Source organism: Ostrinia furnacalis, unplaced genomic scaffold (genome assembly GCF_004193835.3).
Source record: "Ostrinia furnacalis isolate ACB-3 unplaced genomic scaffold, ASM419383v2 OfSCF1744, whole genome shotgun sequence".
In the NCBI taxonomy this organism is placed as follows: Eukaryota; Metazoa; Arthropoda; class Insecta; order Lepidoptera; family Crambidae; genus Ostrinia; species Ostrinia furnacalis.
In genome coordinates, this window is record NW_021131983.1 from 57,756 (window position 1) to 76,627 (window position 18,872).

At 34.3% G+C, this 18,872-nt stretch overlaps 1 protein-coding gene across 1 annotated transcript; it reads left to right on the forward strand.

The window, feature by feature from the left end:
- The first annotated feature begins 8,299 nt into the window (after nt 1-8,299).
- LOC114353595 (lysozyme) lies at nt 8,300-18,573 on the forward strand. The gene is made up of 4 exons (XM_028305654.1): nt 8,300-8,475; nt 15,440-15,625; nt 16,715-16,788; nt 18,087-18,573. Exons 1-4 carry the CDS (start codon nt 8,409-8,411, stop codon nt 18,234-18,236), a joined length of 477 nt encoding a protein of 158 aa, XP_028161455.1. The 5' UTR covers nt 8,300-8,408; the 3' UTR covers nt 18,237-18,573.
- The last annotated feature ends 299 nt before the right edge of the window (nt 18,574-18,872 follow it).

Here is an 18,872-nt window from a genome sequence, read left to right on the forward strand (position 1 = left end):
CTACTCTCTTTCTTTTAGAAGGGTTAGAAGCACTTTCAGATCCGTCCGTGTCCATTACAGAACCTTCCGTATCCATACCTGACTGGCTACATGTTGAAATAGTAACAAAATTTGACGCCTGGGGGGTTGTCCCGCCAGGATCGTCCGGCTCGTTCATCACGAGAAAAAGCAATTAAAACTCACCCAGAACTGCAGAAGTGAATGCTACACTACAATAAAATAATAAATATAACTTAGAATACTACTTAATTATGCACTAAACCACCAATCTGATCCTTTTTCTAATTTAAAAATTTTTAGCAAGAAAAATGACGTCCACCAAGTACGACGTTTCCCGCGCTTTTTTCATGCGACAAATTCATACTAAAGCACTTCTAGGACATATCAGCTAGTTTTCAATAAGTGTTTTTGATTATAATACAGCAACACTATTGGCTAAAACAAAGTGACATACTCTTAGGAACCAATCAAAACTAAGATGATTTGACAGATTGTTTAACCTCTACAAATTGTAAATGAAAACATAACATGAAGGCACGTCACAAGACATCTGTCGAAATTGTTGCCAGTAATAAATAAATTAACCTTCATTTTAAAATAATAAAAAAAAACAGATTTTTATTACTCAAGTCAAGTCAAAATTTCTTTATTTGTTTAGACTAATAAATAGTTCTTACAAATCGTCATTTTGCTCTTAAGGAGCCTCTACATGTCTCATAATCTTTTTACCCTACCAGCGCTTCGAGACCAACATTTGGCAAGTGCTGAGAAGAAGCGCCGCAACAAACTCAGTCACCACTGTCTGCCGGTTAATATAAATAAATAGAAATAGCAGTAGTAGGTACATTCGATTCAGGAGCAGTTCACTGAATTTACCATGCATTCTTGTATAGTGTATCTTATAATGGGTATATATTCTGTCCCACTCACGACATAGGATGAATTTATTCATAGAGTAATTGAATTATTTATTTTACTAAATTTAAAAAATATTGAACGCCTTGAAAATATTAAAAGTTTTACCCTCGTATACTACTAGGTGGCGCAAACTTTGAATTCCATAAACGCTGAGTGGAGGTTCTATTGAAACTGCTTAGGTAGGGTAAGTGCGCTAGTTATCGTCCAATTATCGGAGTTGCCAACTTTGTGATGCGAAATGAATATCTTAAAATACCCTTACTCATATGTATCATATGTCATTTTAGTCCTTATATAGTCTACTTTACGTTAATATTATATGACAATAAGTAAATACCACGGGTTTTTTTATAAAAAATAATTTATGCAAAAGAGGCGATTTCACTAGTTTTCGTCCAAAAAAATCAGTTTTCGTCCTAGTGTACGCTAGTTTTCGACCACTGTGTAGAAAAAAGGGTGCAGTTGAATTATTAACTTAAAACCAATTCTTCAATACAGTAAGTATGGATTGTGGTATATCATTTGAAAGGTAATTTTGTTAGCTTTCATATGATATCAAAAAGATTTAAATAAGTTTCTTACCTAAATTTAGGAAAATATTTCAATAGGTCGAAGGACAAATGGACGAAAACTAATCTACAGGAATAGCTAATTTTGGTTTTCGTCCACCCCAGTGCTTGCACATGACGTCATGGACGAAAACACAACAACGTTTATAGCTGTTTTTTGTTTTCGTCCACATCTTTTTAACGGTTTTTATGGGTTTATCACTGTTAAAAAGGGGTCGTAAACTAAAATGTTTAAAGTAATAGCAATAAAGATCATATTGGAAGAAAAAACATTGTATTTTGTAGGTCCATTGAAGTAAAATGATTATTAAAAATATTAACTAGGTGTCAGGGTTTCCGTCCACGTGGACGAAAACCAAAATCTTGCAAAATTGTTATGCTAGTATTAGTCCACTTAATTATCTAAGATTTCTATACAAAAACTTTAATAAACCCTTAAAATAGTGTTTATTATGCTAATAATTAGACATACGTGCCAAAAACAATACGTAAAGTAGCCTAAACAGTAATTAAACATACCATGAAAGTTCCCTACCGGCACGTTTTTTTTTCTAACTTGACGACGTTTTCCATTCACCTGTGTGCAGCAGCATTTTCCGTAGATTTTTTTGGAGTTATTACTTGTCAAATTACATTTTCATGCAGGCAGAACTGTTACTTAGATATTATAGATTGTAACAAGTCCAAACTTGCACGGAAAGTTAGGTTTGTATTCTAATTTTCCGTATTTGTTTGTGGCAAGTCGGTCAAATGGACGAAAACAGGAGCTGGACGGAAAACCGGCACAATTACCCTAAAATGATGATGTGGTGTTTTGCTATTAGTATTATGCTATTACGTTCTCTGTGTTATGCTCGTCGTAAACCGGGTCATTTTCAGCACATAGTAATACTGCTATGGTATAGAACTATCTCAAGAAATAACAGTCCTCTGCACTATAATAGGAGTGTAGGATATTTCAACTCTCTCATACACCCACTCTCAATATATGTATGTGTGTGTACCTCCATAATGTGATATTGCAGAGGACTAATTTTCAATTCGGAACCTGTGTAATCTACGTCTGACAAAAACACTCAAGGTAGTTTATTTTCAAAATTTCAGGTCCCTAATCCAAAAATACTTATAACTCCCTATTCAGGTTGTTGCTAAGTCATTTGGTATTATATGTGGCAACAGACTTTTTATTAGTTTGTTGAACCCAGTCGTCGTATAATGATCCAGAGTGTATTGACATGGCAATCTTAAAACGAACGACACGAACAATCACAATATACTTACAATCGTTAAGATTACTATTTAAATGAAGATAGGATCAAGCAAGCCTCGTAACGATGCCTGAATAGGCGAACAATCACTACAAAAGATAAACTCAATTGCACTCTACCACGAGCACGATATTATCCTGATTTTTTCATCCAGCCACTGACAACAGTGCTATAGGTACTTAAAGTTGATATCGTCTTGAGGCTGTCGATCTACTAATACATTTATCAAGCAATAAATGTGAGCTTTTACCGTTAAGATCACTTAGAAAAATGTAATATTTAATTTAATACATCATCTACATTTCAGCCACAGGACGTCCACTGATGAACATAGGCCTCCCCCAACGACTTCCACATCGCACGGTTGGCAGCGGCCTGCATCCAGCGCCTTCGTGCTACCTTTATCAGGTCATCGGTCCACCTTGTGGGTGGACAAATTTATTTACTGCATAGCATTAAGCTCTGACGATATTTTACATAACTTTTTTACAGCAATATTGAGCTAATGGTCCAGTCATTATAGTAAGTTCACCTCGGAATTCGAGATACCCAGCTGTAAGTCTGTAAATACGTGTATATTGACACCCTAAAAGTTGTCTCAAAACCTACACATGGTAGGGTGTAAGCAACTATTAAATTTCAAGGTCAACGGTCACAAAAATCGGTTTTTTGCGCTTTTTTTAGAAATATCTCATTTCCTGTGGGTTTTTTGCTATTTGTATTTATTATCAATATTGTAGAATACTAAATTCTCTACAAATTTTGTTTGAAAACTTTTTTTATACGGTGAACCGTTTTCGAGATAGAGGGCGGAGAGCGCGCGGTCACTGCATCACTTCAGGTCTACTTAAGCGGTTTAGATTTTTCATACAAAAGGATTTTCCCGCTAATTCCTGTGGGAATTTCGGGAATTCCTTGTTGTAACTAAGCTTTGAGTTTACTAAGGTACCTACATGCCAAATTTCAAGCGTCTAACTTCCGTTAAGCGTTTAGATTTTTCATACAAAAGGATTTTCCCGCTAATTCCTGTTCCCGTGGGAATTCCTAAGTATACTATAACCTGCCCAGGAGATCCGTAAACGATCTAAAGTCGCATGGTGGCATAGTCCGATGTTTTAGCAAGCTGAAGGACACATAGCATACAGAAATGATCGACCGGAAAGCTCAGTGTAGAACGTTCTCCCACAGGAAGGCGCAGGTTGCAGGCCGCTACCAACCGGTCATTATGGAAATCATTGGGAGAGGCTTATGTTCAGTTGAAATGATTATGATGATGACAAAATATTATGGATGTATACTAAAGTTTCAAAAACATGTTTTTTCACGAATTGTTGTGGAATCGTTGCATTTTATCATAACAACAGATCATTGTTTTTGTTATAATATGATTATTTTCTTAATTTAGAGCCAATTGATAGATAGTGGCGCCCTCTTGTCAATGTCAATGTCTTGTTTAATGTTTTGTTTTTTGTATTTAAAATGTTGGTTGGAGAGGCACCCGCTGAAAACCAGCGTCGGGGCACGCGTGCATGCACGCGTGGCTCGATTAATGCTGAGCGGGCGCCTTTTTGGCACAAAATATTATGCGTGTATAGTTTTAAGTCCCTTTGTTCTGTTTTTCTGTTTTCTTTTGTGTCAAATAAAGTTTTTCTTATTCTTATTCTTTCTTATTCTTATTCAATTGTATATAAATATCATAAATTTTATTTCTATTTTTGATTAATATGTAACAAATTCTGATTCATATGGGCACAAAATATTTGAACGTCGATATCTTGAAAACTACTTTACAAAAACGAGTCCCTTATCCAAATATATGTTATTGGGTGTACCTATTTTCATATGAGTCTATGTTACAAACCTAAAATTGAATTTGAAATTTGTCCATATGAATCAGCCGAAGAATGCGATTTCGAAGAAGTGCCCTAAATACACGCGATAGAACTACATTAAAAAATTTACTGCGGTTATAAAAAAACAAATGAATCACCGCGAAATTATTCACTAAACCTTGTTCGATTCGCGGAGTTTATTGTTCCTGCCGGTTCTAAACAACTTATTTGCGCTGATTTCAATCTAAACTTACATTACGCCTAATATCCTCCTTCCGAGGTCGTGACAACTTACTCACATGCCGGTAAAGTAATCTTTTTGTTTACATTCTAATCTGAGCCCCGATTACGGTAATTTTTAACGTCTCCAATCCAGACACGCTTCTCGATTCTACGATACGATTGGTCGTTCAACAGCGTACGTCAGCTGTTTTGACCAATCGTATCGCAGAATCGATGAAGCGCGTCTGGATTGGAAACGTTAAAAGTTACCGTAATCGGGGCTCTGTATTCTTTGCAAAGTACTTACACAATGGAGGTTGCTTCTATATAGTAACATTATTGAAGAACTCGGACAAAGTGACTGGCTACGAATGTACGAGTTGAATCGATTTAACAGAGTTTCAACTAGCGATCCAACTCACTGTCTTCTTCTTCAAGAGTTCATTATATTCTTATTCATACACACTGGTAGCATTTTTTGTTTTCATAAAACAATGTCCATTGTACAAAAAAATTGCCAAACTGGATTATAGTAACTCATAGATTCTATTGTAGTTTCATTAACATATAGAATAACGGTCACAGCGTTAATGTAGAAAAACTATCAGGAGTTCAAAAAAGTTAATTCTATTTGTAATTAATAAAGCCAATACCGGAATCTATTCTAGATTAAATAAGAATTATGATACGATGAATGTGTAAGAGGTAGTACATCCGGTCTTCGTCATAAGACATTTAAAATTTAATTAAGATATTAATTAAAAAGTGATTTGTGCAAATCCTGCTAATGCCTAAAATATTACGCTTGTTATGACGATCGACTCGACCTTAGAACAAGTTAGTTATTATGCATGATACAGAAGTAGAAAAAATAATTATCAAATATTCGGCCATATTAAAGACTTCAACGCGTTAGAAACGATGTTAGAAACTGAATAGCGATTAAAAATTAAATAATTTCTTTTTTAAAGGAAGTAATCATTAGCATTAATTACGAAATTGTGCATTTGACTCTATTTTATAAAGTAAAAAATAAAAACTTTGTTATTAAGATAGCGGATTTTATAACTTAGTAACTTAAAACTGAGTTTGCATTTTTATTATGTAAATTCAAACCTGCTGAGTTAGGGTGCGCGCCATGATAAAATCTTATCGATGATTTTAGACGACAAACGTACGGGCTTATCGCGTAGAATCGATAAAATAGCGCGAAAAAGCTTATCGTGGCGCACATCTGGCCATACTGCCGATGGAAAGTTCAAAGTAGAAGTTTTCCACGAAAACCAGTTCACAACCCTACACCGTTATCACGAACGTGTATAATCACTAGTTTACTGCTCGTAACACCTTCTAAGGGTTGAACGGATACCTAACGGCTTATTCCCATGTCATTTTGCACTTTTTCCCACGCAACCGGAGAAATTATTATCGTAGACTACAGCACTTCGAGCTTTACAGTGCAGCATCTTATCCAGTTGTAATAGGTGTATAGTCTTACGTGCTATATTATAGTCCGTACAAAATATTCTGTGGTAATAATTTCAAAGATTTTAGGGGCTTCCATTTTATTACATTTGTTTTAAAAAATAAAACTAAGGTCTTGTAGGGATTTGGGATTGGAATTTGAAGAAATTGATTTAATATTTTACTTAGATACCTGTTTGCTTAAATGTAGAAGTACAGTAGCCTCCTACCCAACACATTTGGCTTAAAATATGAAGTACCTATACCTACGGTACTTACCTACGATCAATAAAATAAAAATTCAAAACAATGGTTCGCGTGATGTAGGTGTAACTGTCTCAGTTCGTGATACGATGACATTTAAAGTTTTCTGAACCAACTCAACTGCAGAATCAGGAAATAATAACACAAAAACAAAACTAGTACGTATTGCGAACGCAACCAGCTACTCCTCCTACTTACATCCGCAATTTTGAGGTGTAGTTGCATTCTTTTAAAATAAGTCAGAAACCTAGGTAGGTACCTGCTTGTTGTTCTGTTGCTAACGAACAAATGTTCTAGATTCGCTATGTTGTATTCTTTGATTAATTTATTACAAAGTTAATAAAATTCGTGTTAAGATAAAAATAATCATTACTATTAAAAAGAATAAGGTAAAGTTTAGTTCTGTGGCAGATTTTTCTTAAATTAGGTGTCTTTCTTTGTTTATATTATTAATGGAAAATGTTTGAAACTTAAGATTTTAGTCAACTAAACCTTCATCCTATAGATAGGGAAGTACGAAGCAGGATGTAATATTTTAGAACTTAAGAAGGAATTAGTCCTAAGTCGTACGTGACTTTACAATTTCTTGTAATGGTATTTAAACTCTGAATCATATTTTGCAGATTTATCCTTGACCTAATACTTGAGTAATATAACAAAATAACGGACCTACTTACAAGAAATATGACACATGAATAACAGGACATTGTAACAATCTCCATCAGGGAATGCAAGGTCAGCTAGGCTTCTTTGTCATCATCCTCATCATCAGTATACTCTCCCGTGTCCTGCAGGAGTGAAATAGTGACAGTCGTAGACCCCCTACAAAGGTAATATAATTTCTTAAGCCATACTTATTATATACTTAATGTCTGCTTAAGTACTTATATGCTGGACTTTGAATTGACTTCTGTCTGAGCTTTGCTACAGAATATGTAAGTAAGAAGTACTTATTACAAGTCTCAATTAGGTGCTAATCTACTTTGTTTTCCGCCCATCTTACTAAAATATCGCCCGCCCACCATACTGAAGGGCGTATCCTTGACCTATTGTTTATAGCTGCTTAACCTCGATGGTTGAAAACCTAACTGACTAACAAAGTTTGCACTGCACTACGATAACATTCCTTTACACCTTTTGTGTTTTGTATGACATCACAAAGGCATGACGTCACTAACACGTCACATCTAAAACAGATGACGCGATAGCAATTATAAATGCAGTCCCTAGTATGATTTATGGGCATTCGGTATGAAATTATCCTGGACATTGTTGAATGTCATTTTGGATGTCTTAAAATAAGAATGCCTTATAATAATAATATACAATTTCTGGGAATTATCAATTTAAAAACAAGTGTTGGGATTTACCAAAGTAAGATTAAATTAGATTTCATCTCTAAGGTCATTGATTAAGGAAATGTATGCGTGCCCTTATTTCTCTTTGTATGCTAAGTTACATTTTCCAAATGGTGAACCTGTAACATCACCTGGACATCACAACCTGGACATCTCGTAGTATTTGAATCTAGAAATGATACATAAAGATACCTACAAGAACAGACGTTATTAGCTACGCGAATTTGACCGCTAATTTTCTGTAAGAACCGTACCTCTGGATCTATGATTTAAATACTGTAATCCGTTTTTAGGTTTTTACACAGTAAGGCTATAATTTCAATAAAAGGAAAACATACAAACTGGCCATAATAAATATGAATTCCAATAAAAATTTCACACAGCACTGTGAATCCCATCCATATAAGTCGATCGTGGCCACGGCCGCCGCCAGTCGACCACAGTGCGCGAGCAACTTCGTCGCGAACCTAGCATTTAGTTTTGTTTTTACTTTTTTAAATTTAAATCGACGCAATGGCGTCCGCCGTGATCAAGTTCAGTGCCATATTAATGTTAATCGCCGTGTGCGCCGCCGATGTCTGTTAGTATACCGCATTTTTTTACATATTTTTAAAGTTAAGCTAGACTAGATTACTTACCTTAAACCTTTTTTGCAATATCGCAACATTTTTGATGAGTTAGTGCTATTATTTAAGTGAAACAGGTACATAAAAATGCTTCATGGCCTATTTGTGGAAGCACTGCACGAAAGCTTTGCTAGAAAATAATTAACTTTTAAGAAAAAATAAAACCGACTTCAAATGCGTGAACACAAAAAAAAACTAAAAATTAAAAAAAGTTCTACCCTTGGGGGTGAAATATTTTCTTCAAATTCGCATGAAACCACCCTTTTGATAATACCTATTCAACAAAAAAATAATCGTTCAAATTGATTTATAATCGGCGGAGATATTGCGTATAAAAAAGTTCATCCCCAATTTTCCACCCTTGGGGGTTGTTTTTTCTATTATTAAATTTAAATGGGACCACCCTTGAGGTATTACCTATACGCCGAAAAAAGATTTGTTCAAATCGGTTCATAATTGGCGGAGTTATCGCGTAACAAACATAGAAAAAAAAAACATACGGGTCGAATTGAGAACCTCCTCCTTTTTTGAAGTCGGTTAATACTCTATTTAAATTAAAAGACAATCGATCAATCAAGACATTCAATGATGACCAATACCTATATTTACAATATTTATCTTAACTGACCCACGGTTCAACTGCTAAATTATGTGAGTGTTGATTAAAAACTTCTCTAATGACATAATAATGTCAGTTTTTAGTTAATCTTCAAACTTTTAATATAGCTTTTTTTAACACACTAATATAAAAGGATCACTCGTATTTACCTACCGTCCAATTTTATTGAACAACTTGACATAAAATTATCATAATCTTCGTTTACACAAAAGTAATGCCTACTTTGCTGATCTCAAAGGTAACTTTATGAATATTTAATGCCAAGTTATTCACTTTATAGCAAGTTTAACCTTGTAAGAAAACTTTTTTTTAATTCATACCATAAAAATAAAGCGTGATGAGTAAATCGTTATTGTTAATACTTATAAGTTTTAACATTTTATAAGCATTTTTAGGCGCTGTTAACTTTTAGTGTAAATTATTTAAATAAAAAGACAATTTTTTTAAAGCTTATTCAATTAATTAAAAAGCTTTTCTTACCGATAGGTAAACCGATAATAAATCGATCTTTGTAAATTTTAAATGCCTAAAAACTTGGTTTAAAGAATTTTTTTTGTCTACAGACAAGTTTAACTAGTTTGTGATTGCATTTTAAAAAAAAACCTACAAGTAGATTTACATTTGACTTCCGCAATACAGCATAAATAATGACGATTAAAATGATCATAAACATCGAACCTGAGACAACTCAATGCTGACAAACATCGCATAATGACAGTTTAATGCAGTATTTATTGCAAATTAATTTCCAATCAATTACTCACCATTGTTAGTGATATGATCAGTATAATTATCGTGAAATAATCATAAACAATTATGTAGAGAAGTTAAAATTATAACGCCTGTTTTAATTGTTACAATTTGTATCTATTACGTCGCTTTAAACTAGGTGTTCATTGTCAAGCAAGAACTTGTGTCAGTTTAATTAATTAAATTACTAGTTGTCAAAAGCTAGTTTTTGGAACTAGTCTTACATGCACTTAAAAACAAAATAACTAACTTAATTTTTCATTTTCTATTTGTCGCAGTTCGCAATATAGTAGGTTTCAAAGTCGTATAATTTTAGAATTAAATAAAAAGAAGATGCGCATTTTTCTCACTATCTACATACCTACGTAATGTTTGTTTGTGTGTCAAGTGTCCGTGATGCGGTCAAGTGCTTGACATTGACACATAACGCAATATTATGCAAACAGTCAGTGTTAAGCTAAATATTGCTAAATTCTACTCTGAGAGACAGATCATGTACCTAAAATTGTACATACGCAAAAGCTCAATATAAAATGAATACAGAAAATCTTATATGTGCTTATGTACAATATACTGTCTTTGATAATATACAAATAAATCAGACGTACCACATAGGGCATTCGCTTTACGAATGTCTAGCTTTCTTTCATGAACCTTACCTACGCTTTATTACAACACAGAGAAAAGTAATATGTAGGTACCTACGAACAATTTTCAATAGAAAAAAGCTCCAAAATGTTTTTCTTTGTTTTGCTCTGTGAAGCGATTGCGAAATTGATCTGTCACGAAAGTTAACTAGATCATCTAGAGGGACAGCAAAGTATTCTTGATTTTACTAGTTTTTAAAACATAGTATACAGTTGGTCCAGGATTCTAGCTGAAGAGGTAATTAAAATATCCAGCTATCATGGCAATAAAGGCGTCCGGCTGCGACCGGTCGAAGACTAGACCTCAGACTCGTCCGACGACATAGTTTTCTTGTTCATAAATACATTTAAAATACAAGAAGGCTGTATAATGTAGCTTCTCATGTACTTTGTTTTGCAAAAATCGAATCCAAAATAGTAGATGGGTTTTACTCGTAAAATCTTATTTAAAATCGTTGAGATGAATCACTAGAATAGAATTTGATTATTAATATTGCATAGTATTTAGATGTTTGCGTTGTTAATTAAGAACCAGCCTTTGTTAGTACCGGTACCGGTTTCTAAAGTTGTTCCTTTTTAAATTTTTAATGAACTTAGTTGTTTTCTACAATATTGACTACACGCAACTCGACGCTCTAAAAGTACCTATCTATTGGAAGAAAACTAACATTATACTCAATACTCAATAGTTTATTGCTTTCATAATGTTTACAAAAGGTGTTATTGGTAAGGTAAGATACAATTATGGACCCCGTCGGGCACTGCATTTTAGGAGAGAGGAAGATTTTTAGATTTATTGCATTAATTATTCTATGATTATTAATTATCAAATTTATTTTTAATCTGTATTTATATTTATAACCAATTCAATAATATTTATAAAATTAAATATTATACTCATAATTATTTGAATATGGTTAATCTTTTATTTATTCTTTATTTCATAAAACTTTTTTTACATGACATACACTCGCTCGAACATATGTTAAATTACAAATTAATCAACTATTGAAATAACTTTTTGAGTGTATAATAAAAAAATATTCGATTCTATGGTACCTACAGATGCACAAATTAGCATGCCAGTTATAACAGCATCTCATTTATTTTCCCTAGCATCCGTGTCTTCTTTATATCTAATTTCCTTATTTACGACAACCGCAACCGGACCTCGATCCCTATCTATATTATACCTATGTTATTTATCTTAATAGCATAAATGATGAATATGACCTGTTGATCTGCCTAGATCTACAGCCAATCTGAAACTTATTAAGACAGGAAGAAATAAATAATTGTTCTAGATCTGAGTTCATAACGGTGTTTTAAAACTTGTATTAGTTAATAAAACTTTTAAACATTCAAAATATAAAATGTAGGTAACCGTAAAGTTTGGTAACAGGATTCTTTTTTGTGAGGGGTTATTTAATATTTTGGGTGAAGTTTAGGATTCATTTTAGGTCTGCACCCAAATAACATAGATACTTTTTTACAATTTTGACGCAGGAGCACCTGATTGTCACATGTTCATGAAGAAATTCTGAAAATTACGTGAAAATCTCTCTCTTGACATGAATAACCACTAACTATTGGCACCACAATTTACTTTACTTACAGCGTTTAAACAAAACATTGTGTTCTTACATAAATAAGAAAATTCTACTCTACTATTATACTTACATACAAAAAACCCATTAACTTAAACTAGTCATAGCACTGATAATTTCCATCATATCATTAATCTCAATTATTATACCATGCTTTGCAAATTGTGGCCATGGACCTATAAAAAAAGTCGGACGGATTCTCATCAACAATATACTGTGACATTAGGATACACCAGCTTGCCTGTACGTACAGGCCGGCACGCACACATTCACACCCTGTTACACCACTTCGAGTGCAAACTTCACACAGTTGACACATTTAAGCAGCGAAAAAACAACACGAATACGACATGTCTTGTGTGATGAAATTGTGTAAAAACCGTTCTGTTCGAACAAACAAAAATTAAGGAATCACATTTCACAGGCAAAATAATAATCCAATCACTTATTTCCCGACATTAAAATATTGAAATTAATTGAAATCAAACGTCATTCACTCGAAAAAATAATACGTCAAAGACCAGTGTTCTCAGTTATTTACGTGGGAAAATTACCCGAAATATGGGAAATTAATAATAATTTTAGGACTTTTTAGTTATTTATTACGCATACTATGGAAATAAAATAATTTATCATAATAATTGTGTTTTAATGGGATATATTTTCATAGGCAAATTTGATCCTTTCCAAAAATGTGGAACTGCTAAATTCAAATTTTCTTACATTGATTTCAAGTCAGTGTCAGGTTGTATGTTTAAAAAAATCTATCAGAGATAATAATAATATATTGATGATGCATAAGATTATGATTATAATATACACAAGATTCGTAATTTGTAACTGCGTGAATCATTTTTGATCAACATTATGTACATAACTACATACCCTGACACACTGACTTGCAAACAATGTAAGAAAATTTGAACATTGAAAATTTCGCGCCTACCTCAACGCATTCACCTTTCATCCTTTTAAAATGGCACGGAATAATTCTGTCTACATTTCCAAGTAACATCTGCCGATCTATGTTTTTCTTAAAATAAATGGGTAAAATGTTTTGGCTAACATGGCATCCCTAAATTCACTCACACAATAGACAAACGCCAAAATTTTGCGTCACAGTTTTGTTGTAGCGCGAGTTCCGTCCGCCTTTTTTTATAGGTCCATGATTGTGGCTAGGCAAATATCTCGAAAATGTACGGAAGCTCGTAGGTATATAATAAGTACGCGGAATAAACTCCGATTAAATCGTGTCGGAAAACCACAATAAAGGTGTGTACAAATTAGAGTAGACTTTGTGATCCTAGTATTACACCCACAGACCACACGTGTATTACACCTCACATAACAAACAAATCCTTTTTAAAAGTGATAGCGAAAGTTGGAAAAGTTTATCGCAATCTCAATGACACCTTCACAAATGTTTTTAATTCACCTAAAAACTTTGAATGATATTCCTTTTGAGCTAAGGACCACAAAAATATTTCTAACTACAATATTAAATGTACCTTCCGTAAAGTTTCACATTGATTAATTATTTTCTTCGAATGTTTCGAAAAAGTAGAACAATAAGAAGTTATTAAGTTTCTTTGTTTAAGTTCTAATGGGCATGCACCTTAAAACTTGATAAGCATCAAGTTGAACGAATCATTTCCTACAGTACCAGGAGGTACTTAAATGCTGTTTCGTTGTTTTTTTTACTCTAATCGTCTCCAATTACGCATTTTCACAACCGGAATTGTATTCTAATAGATTTTGGCATTAATTAAAAACTAGATTTCAATGACGAACTAATTTCGACGAATAGTCTAAAAAACATACACTTGAATTGAGAACCTCCTCCTTTTGTTGAAGTCGGTTAAAATGACTAAAATTAAATACTCTCTTTATGGGAACTTCATTCATTGGATCAAATTCATTTCTACAAAATTTTCTTGCTTCGAGTTGGGAAATATCTACTTTTTGACAGAACATGATAATCTTCAATGAAGATTGATTGGATCCAGTCTATTTTATTCTTAGCTTTCCTAGCTTTGTCTTGGGAAATACAGGAATGTTTATAAAAAAACGTGTTAGTTAAAATGTTCTTGCTCGAAATGTTTCGCGTAACGTTATGCAATTGGAATGATGACGTCAATGTTATAATGATCATTGTCATCATTTGTAATTTTAGCCTATTTGGTCGACAGTAGCTCTATTGAGAGCATCTTATTGTTGTCCAGTAAAGACCAATATGTTTAGCTACTACAGTTAGGTATCTGCACATGGATGTCTCTAAGATCTTGTTGTAAACCTTCCCTGTGCTGCTTAAATAGTATAAATCGAAAAGGCCGATGCAATCAACATTGCATTATCATGTGGTCACACCGACGCGATGCAATGTCCATTCAAAATTCGTTCTAGCAAAGTTTTCGGATCTTCGCATTGTTAACGTAATTACTTTTTCTCTAATTTGCGACGTTTTCTATGCCTCGAGAATATCAGACTCCTGTAAGAGGTAGGGACATCTACAATCTGGTGAAGGTCTCGGGAAGAGCCTGGATGCAGGCAGCCCTGGACCAGTCGTTATGGAAACCTTGGGGAAGGCTTTTGTGAAGGTGTGGAGTCTTAAGCGTCGCTTAGACCCCACTATTTCATCTATTGTTTGCTTGAGACGAATGAACCCTTCGAAGTTGCCTTGTTCTTCGGAAGCCCATAAAATATAGAGCTTTAAATCCTCTTTATCCGTCGTTTTGTTCTCCAGAAACCAAACAATAACTACTTACTTGTACATTTTTATGTACAAATGTGTCATCTTGGTTAAACTTGGACAAGGTCCAGTGAGTAAGCGCCTTGACCCCATCGGCGATTTACGCTCAAGATAGCGGATGCATGGATTTACCATACATTCCGATTTTACACGTTTCGAGGTGAATACTAAGGACTCTGGAATGATATTTCAAGGGTACTTTGTGGTCATACGATCAACAATTTCTTGTGAAAAATAGTGACTACATACTGCGTTAAAACACTGTGAATCTTATGTAGTAGTTTGTAATTTATGTGTGATTTGCAGTAATAATGTATTTAATGTGTTGTCGACTCTACAATTTAGTTGACTTAATGCCGCCTTTAAAACTGAATGTCAATAATTAACCTAAATATAATAATGAAACATTGTTTAAAATAGTCACGGTCCAAGCTGCGAGCACTCATTAATTAAGACTCTAGAACACCAAGTAAAGGCTCTGGAGGAGCAGTTCATGATAGACTCAATAAAAAAACATATCTTAACTTACATTCTTTCTGATTCCAGCTGAACTCAGAGGCAACCCGCAGCCTGTCACAGAGGTGTGCCTCGGCTGCATCTGCCAGGCTGTGTCGGGCTGCCAGAGCAGCGGCTGCGAGGGCGACCACTGCGGCCTGTTCCACATCACCTGGCCCTACTGGGCGGATGGCGGCAAGCCCACCATCAACAACCTGCCGGCCGACCATCCAGATGGTAAGCAAAAGCCATGTTAATGCAAGGGGCATTTACAATTGAAGACTTAAGAATCAATCGCCTTGTAATACCTATTTTACATATTGAAATTGATATTATAAATTATCTGTATTGTATAACTTGTTGGCGCGTTGGACTTTCTGTGAGCCTTCAAGCAGATTATAAATAAATACGTAAGATGAAGTAAGATTCCTTCCCAGGTTTGATTCCTCACTTCACTTGTTAGTTTTTCTTTTCAAGAACCAGAGTGAATTGCCATTTTGTATATATCAAAACTAAAATTCATCCAATTTCTAATATTTTGAACTCATATTATTCAAACTTTTGCTAATACAATGCCTATACTTAAATTAGATTTATGGTCCGTAAAATTATTCACAAAGAATAATTCTTACTTCTTACTCAAGGTTGCTAAGACGGAACCAGTTTTATATTTATATTTAGTAGGTAACTGGGTAATATTCAAATACCTACTAACACAAAGTAACTTGGAACCTACTTATACAAAAAACTAAAAAGACATGTTTCCAAAACATTCCGTAAAAGAATTTCCACAATCCAGTTTTTTAAATAACTTGAAGAAAATAAAAGTTTGAAAAGTTATTAAGCTTACCTACTCATTTTATTGTTATATGACATTGAAAGAAACATGTGCTTGCGCATAGATTTGACCTTTTGCTGTTCACAGGAAAAACCATTATATCACTCTTATAATATAATTGTGACCTTTGACATTTTACCATAAGCCAATTTAGATAATTCTTTATACCGTGATTTAGAACAAAATTATATATGTATTATGAATACAATTTATCAGAATAAATAACTACAAGTACATTATAGCACTTCTCCAATTGCCCCAAAATATTAGGTAAGGCAAAGGCAAAAGATTTAGTTTGTCTAACGCCCGTATTCACAAACGGTGCTTGCTTAAGTGAAGCAGCAAATCGAACACACAGCGTTGAATAGAGCTCTGTGATTGGTGTGTGCGTCCACGCGCGCTGTGAGACTTAATAGTAATGTTTGTGAATACGGGCGTAAGAAACGTTTTAAGCCAGTTTAATTTATGTAAATATTTATAATTTTCAGCATTCTCAAGCTGTGCCAACGACCCTTACTGTGCAGCCAGGACCGTCCAGAACTACATGGCCAGATTCGGACAGGTAATTAAAACTCTAAAATGGATTACATAGGTTCAAAAGAAAGAGAATGCCAAGGCAATTCCAAATAAACCAATTCGTCTATCATTATTACATTTACTTAGCAAATAAATATAAATAAGTATGTAACTATTTAATAGATCCTAATGGATTAAGTATTATTCAGTATTATATGAACCCACCAAAAACTTTCATGTAAAATGTTGACAAAACGAGACCACATAGCTCGCACTATGAAAAAGTTACCAGATCGCATGTAGAGCCAAGCTTCTAACTTTACACACCCTAACTTCACAAACTCTACATAACTTTCGTATGTACAGAAAAGTAATGCACAGTGAATAAGAAAGCGAAATGGCTACCAAGGAATGAGGGCTATCGTTTTAGCGCTCACCAGTTGGCGCCACTGTAGAGTAAGGTCCTGTCACTTGCTAGTAGCGAAGACAGTGGCGCCGACTGGTGAGCGCGAAAGTGGTAGGAAGACTATCGCATTTGCGCTCATCAAGATGGCGCCACTGTAGAGTAAGGTCCTGTCAATCGCCAGGGGTGCCAACTGTTAGTATAAAAACGATAGCCCTCTACCACAGCGATTAGCCGCTACCACAGAATAATAATAAGTACTCCGCTACTCATAGTTTTTAATAGATATCGAACTTAAAGTGGGTGTGGTATAGAGTGAATGTCACATCTGCACTTATAAAACATAATAGGTAACTATAATGAATGCGTGTGTTTTGATCACGTTAAGATGCAAATTATACTATGTCACCACATTAACATACTAAGCCAGCACTGACATCATCTGGGTGGCCTTAAATATCATTGGGCGAAACAAAAGCCAACAAATTATTATTCAATTGCTCGTCGATTCATTCAGGGATCGAGACAAGGTTGTATTTGTTTATTTTAAACCGAATGACCCGTCATACAAAAGCTCATTCGTTATGACATCAATTATGAGCAAAGACATCTAAATATTATTATGAGTAAGAAATAAACAGTAAGATGCGTTAAAGAAGCTCAAACTCGAAAAATAGACACAGGTCAAGGACAGAATCTCGGTTTGTAAATGCAATGTTTTGTAGAATAGACTTAAAGCCTGTATAAAATAAAAATAAAAAAATATTTTGATAAATTCAACCCATACATGCTCTTGAACCTACGTTTGTTTGAGTCGAATTTTCGATGTCGTTTCCTAAGACTTCCCAAATCCTATTTGCGCCTCAAATCCCTTCCTTAATTTTCAACCTAAACCCGTTCACTGCTGGCAACTAACATTAAAAACCTGTTTCATTTTCCAGGACTGCAACGGAGACGGCCAGGTGAACTGCTACGACTACATGGCCATCCATAAGCTGGGAGGCTACGGGTGCAAGGGTGCTGACCTGCCCTTCGCTTACGTCAATGTATTCAACCAATGCGTGGCCGCAGTCGCCGCCCAACAAGGCTAGAAACTCTACAATGACGCAGCAAGTGGTGTGACCATGGGGCCTAATACGCAAAACTTATTTTTGTATCCAGCCAGCATTTGGCAACTTTGGAGGAGAAACTTTATTCACAAGGATTTAATCAAAATGGAATGAAAATACTTTCCACCCATTAATTTTTTATTTTACTTTTTAAATTATTTGCGGGATTGGGCCTCAATTCTGACTGAGAACAATATTTTTTTTATGACCCATCATTAATAAAAAAGATCAGAAACTGTTTAGTAGATAAATAAGTATGAAAAGAATACTCGTACTTTTTTTTCAAGTTTAGGTTGTAACTAGTCTTATGTTTAAGAAATGAGAGAAAAACAATAAACATTGATTTTTTCAGTAAAATAAAAACTCCAAACTATGTTTATTGAAATAAAAGAGATTAATAAATTAAAAGAATTGGAATCATTTATCTGCCTGCCTGTTCAACGTTAATAACCCGTCCTATCCAACCTTAGCGTACAGTTCTTCTTCTTCACTTGTTTATCACAAGGTCTGGGGTAATGGTTGTAGACTTGAGTTTTTAAAGTATAGAAGCATGTGAAATCGTATCAAAGTCATCGGATTGGTCTTCATAGAGTTATGCCCGTTTTCACCATCAATCCC